Source organism: Drosophila willistoni, assembly GCF_018902025.1.
Source record: "Drosophila willistoni isolate 14030-0811.24 chromosome 2R unlocalized genomic scaffold, UCI_dwil_1.1 Seg167, whole genome shotgun sequence".
NCBI lineage: Eukaryota > Metazoa > Arthropoda > Insecta > Diptera > Drosophilidae > Drosophila > Drosophila willistoni.
This window is the reverse complement of record NW_025814050.1, coordinates 10,173,690-10,176,882: the sequence shown is the minus strand read 5'-3', so window position 1 is coordinate 10,176,882 and position 3,193 is coordinate 10,173,690. Positions and strand designations below refer to the sequence as shown.

Below are 3,193 nucleotides of genomic sequence, written 5' to 3'. Positions count from 1 at the left end.
TTTTGACCCATTACTTAATGTGTACTTTACCTTTCGCTTAGATCATATTGGGGAAACGCCCCTTCAGAATTTATGATTATCCATTAGACCATTATTAGATTAGCGTGCAAACTGACCGCATTATTGATAAGTGAACCGGTTAGACATTTTGAGTATAAAAGAAATTTGTTCTGCTCACAAATGTATTACAATTCGATTAACTGTATTCAAGTGAACATGAATCGTCTAAACTTTGTGGTAGTTTTGATTGCTTTGGTGGGTCTTTGCAAGGGTTCACCTGACTTGGAGTTTCCCTTCGGTCGCATCGTGAATGGCGTAGAGACCAGCATTGAGGCTCATCCCTACCAGGTTTCCGTACAAACTATTCAGGGTTCCCATTTCTGTGGTGGCAGCCTGATAAATTCGAACACCGTTGTGACTGCAGCCCATTGCATGCAAAGGTACACCTCCTCCCAGATGCAAGTCCGTCTCGGCTCTACTCTTCGCAATGAGGGCGGTGAAGTGGTCAGCGTGAAGAACTTCAAGTTCCATGAGAACTACAACAAGACCTTGATGATCAATGATGTGGCTGTGATCAAATTGAGCTCACCTGTGCGCCAGACTTCCAGAGTGCGTATCATTGACTTGGCTGAAGTAACTCCATCATCGGGCACTCCAGCTGTTGTCACTGGCTGGGGCACTACTTGCTATCTATTCTGCTCTTCCCCCAATACTCTATTGGAAGTTGAACTCCAGTTGCTGACAGAGGAGGATTGCGCGGCCGATACCTTCAAATATGGTGAAGCAAAAATCTTACCCACCATGGTCTGCGCCAAGGCTGAAAAGAAGGATGCCTGCCAGGGTGATTCCGGTGGTCCATTGGTGGCCAATAATCAGTTGGTCGGTGTGGTTTCCTGGGGCAATGGCTGCGCCAGAAATAACTATCCGGGCGTCTATGCTGATGTGGCTTCCTTGAGACAATGGATTTTGGCCACCGCCGAGGAGTTGGAAAATTAATTTGAACAGTTTTTTGTAAATTTTTAATAAATTCAGTTGAGCACAAACAAAAACTTCTTTCCCATCTGAGTCCGTCACTGTTTTTTTGTTTAAAGAAGATAACTTAAAGATGAAGTGGTTCACCGGAATATATTTATTATTATCAAATACCAAGTATTTTTGTACTTGTTGTAGCGTTATCAAGACACAAAATTGAAACAATTTGCGGTTAATTATAGATTGTCTCTGATTTCGAAGCGAAAGAGAAATATTATATTATTTCGCCAAAGAAATAAAGAGAAAATCAAAACTCATCTAATCAGTAGACAGAGAATTTATAACTCTACGATAGACAAAAGCTTGATTTACTGCTTCAACAATTTACTACAGAGGTCGACGCATGACCAATTGATAAGGAACCAAAATCTGTTGCCTATATAAAGCCCCGTCTTGGCCATTTAGTAAGTTCGTAGTTTGGATTTTAATTCAAAATGAATCGTTTATTATTCGGTGTGGTCGCCTTGATCGCTTGCACTATGTGCAATGCCTCACCTGATTTGGAATTCCCATTCGGTCGCATTGTGAATGGAAAGAACGCCACCATTGAGGATCATCCGTATCAGGTGTCCATTCAAACCATTAGAGGTTCACATTTCTGTGGCGGCAGTTTGATCGATTCACAAACTGTTGTCACCGCTGCCCATTGTATGCAGTCATACAAGTCTTCCGAGATGCAAATCCGCCTTGGTTCGACTTACCGCAACGAGGGTGGCGAGGTGGTCAGTGTAGGATCCTTCAAATACCATGAGAACTACAACAGCTCCGAAATGACCAATGACGTGGCAGTGATCAGATTGTCGTCACCAGTTCGTCAGACAGCTAAAATCCGTGCTATCGAACTGGCCGATGAGACACCTGCATCAGGCACTCCCGCTGTGGTCTCCGGTTGGGGTACTACGTGCTTCTTGCTGTGCTCCTCGCCCAACTACCTCTTGGATGTAGAGGTTTCTCTTCTTCAGCATCCGGATTGTGGTTCAGATACTTATAATTATGGTGATTCCATTAAGCCCACCATGGTGTGTGCTCGTGGTGAAAGCGCAGATGCCTGCCAAGGAGATTCTGGCGGTCCATTGGTTGCCGATAGCAAGTTGGTTGGTGTTGTTTCCTGGGGCAGCGGTTGTGCTTGGACTAACTATCCGGGTGTCTATGCTGAAGTTGCTTCACTCAAATCATGGATTTTGAACACCGCTGAGGAATTAAAAAGTCAATAAAACAAATATCTGAAAAGTTGATTGACAGTTTTAACCTTTGTTGATCGTATAAGCAAATAAATCCGCGATTGAAATTGACCACTGAATGAAGATCGTTTTATTTTGTGGCCAAGTGTGATGTGTTTTTTAAGCGCTTCTGAATTTTTTCGCATTCAAAAAACTTACTATTGGCCGAAATTAACATTAAAATATTATATGAAACCGACAAACCTACAGAATGACGTAATATTTATGATTATATGATGTCTACTTTTAAAACAGCTATCTAAATTTGTTTCTTCTACGATTAAAATATTAAAAAATAACTATAATTTTAGTTGCCACTATTATATTTATGATTTTTGTATATTAATTTTTTTTATCTGTTAAATGAAGTGTTTTTGTTTTTCGTATGTCGATAAGAAGTTCAAAATATTTTGAAAATATTTGCCACTGTCAGTTTCTACCACTCACATCATTTATAGTCAATAAAATCGAATAATGTTTTAAAGGTTTTTGTTTTTGTTTGGGAATTTTTATTAATAAAAAATTGAGATTACCAAATGGGTTACGATTTTCAGAGTGCTAATCAACAGTGTTTGCCTATGCCTTTATTAAAAGAAATTCTAGCTTAAATTTGAATAAATTAAAAGATAAACTAAAAATATCTGTTAATAAGAATTTAGAATTTGTTGGTCATACATTTTAAATTGCAAAATCAGCTATGAATCGTCTCTTTCTACCTTTTTCTCACTTTTTGATCTCGAGACTAGCCTGTTAGTCGTTGATGCATCAAAAAAGCTACAGACTGCAAAAAAGAAAACCTACAAATTTACATGACAAACATGAAGGGAAATCTGTTTTTGGGAAAGAAAAAAAAAACCATAACGAACCTTGACTCAAGATTGATTTAGCATAATTTACCAAGTTGTTGCACCTAAAAGGCTTTGCCTTGTATTCTTGTTGTA

At 39.2% G+C, this 3,193-nt stretch overlaps 2 protein-coding genes across 2 annotated transcripts; both read left to right on the top strand.

The window, feature by feature from the left end:
- Positions 1–216: 216 nt before the first annotated feature.
- Positions 217–1,043, top strand: LOC6644104 (trypsin). The gene has a single exon (XM_002067176.3). The coding sequence runs from the start codon at positions 217–219 to the stop codon at positions 994–996; it is 780 nt and encodes a 259-aa protein (XP_002067212.1). The 3' UTR covers positions 997–1,043.
- A 415-nt stretch (positions 1,044–1,458) lies between these two features.
- LOC6644103 (trypsin) lies at positions 1,459–2,332 on the top strand. Its single transcript, XM_002067175.4, has one exon. The coding sequence runs from the start codon at positions 1,467–1,469 to the stop codon at positions 2,244–2,246; it is 780 nt and encodes a 259-aa protein (XP_002067211.1). The 5' UTR covers positions 1,459–1,466; the 3' UTR covers positions 2,247–2,332.
- The last annotated feature ends 861 nt before the right edge of the window (positions 2,333–3,193 follow it).

Bases quoted from the DNA above. Each gene is read 5' to 3' on its own strand.
- LOC6644104 (XM_002067176.3), top strand. From the start codon at position 217: ATGAATCGTCTAAACTTTGTGGTAGTTTTGATTGCTTTGGTGGGTCTT.
- LOC6644103 (XM_002067175.4), top strand. From the start codon at position 1,467: ATGAATCGTTTATTATTCGGTGTGGTCGCCTTGATCGCTTGCACTATG.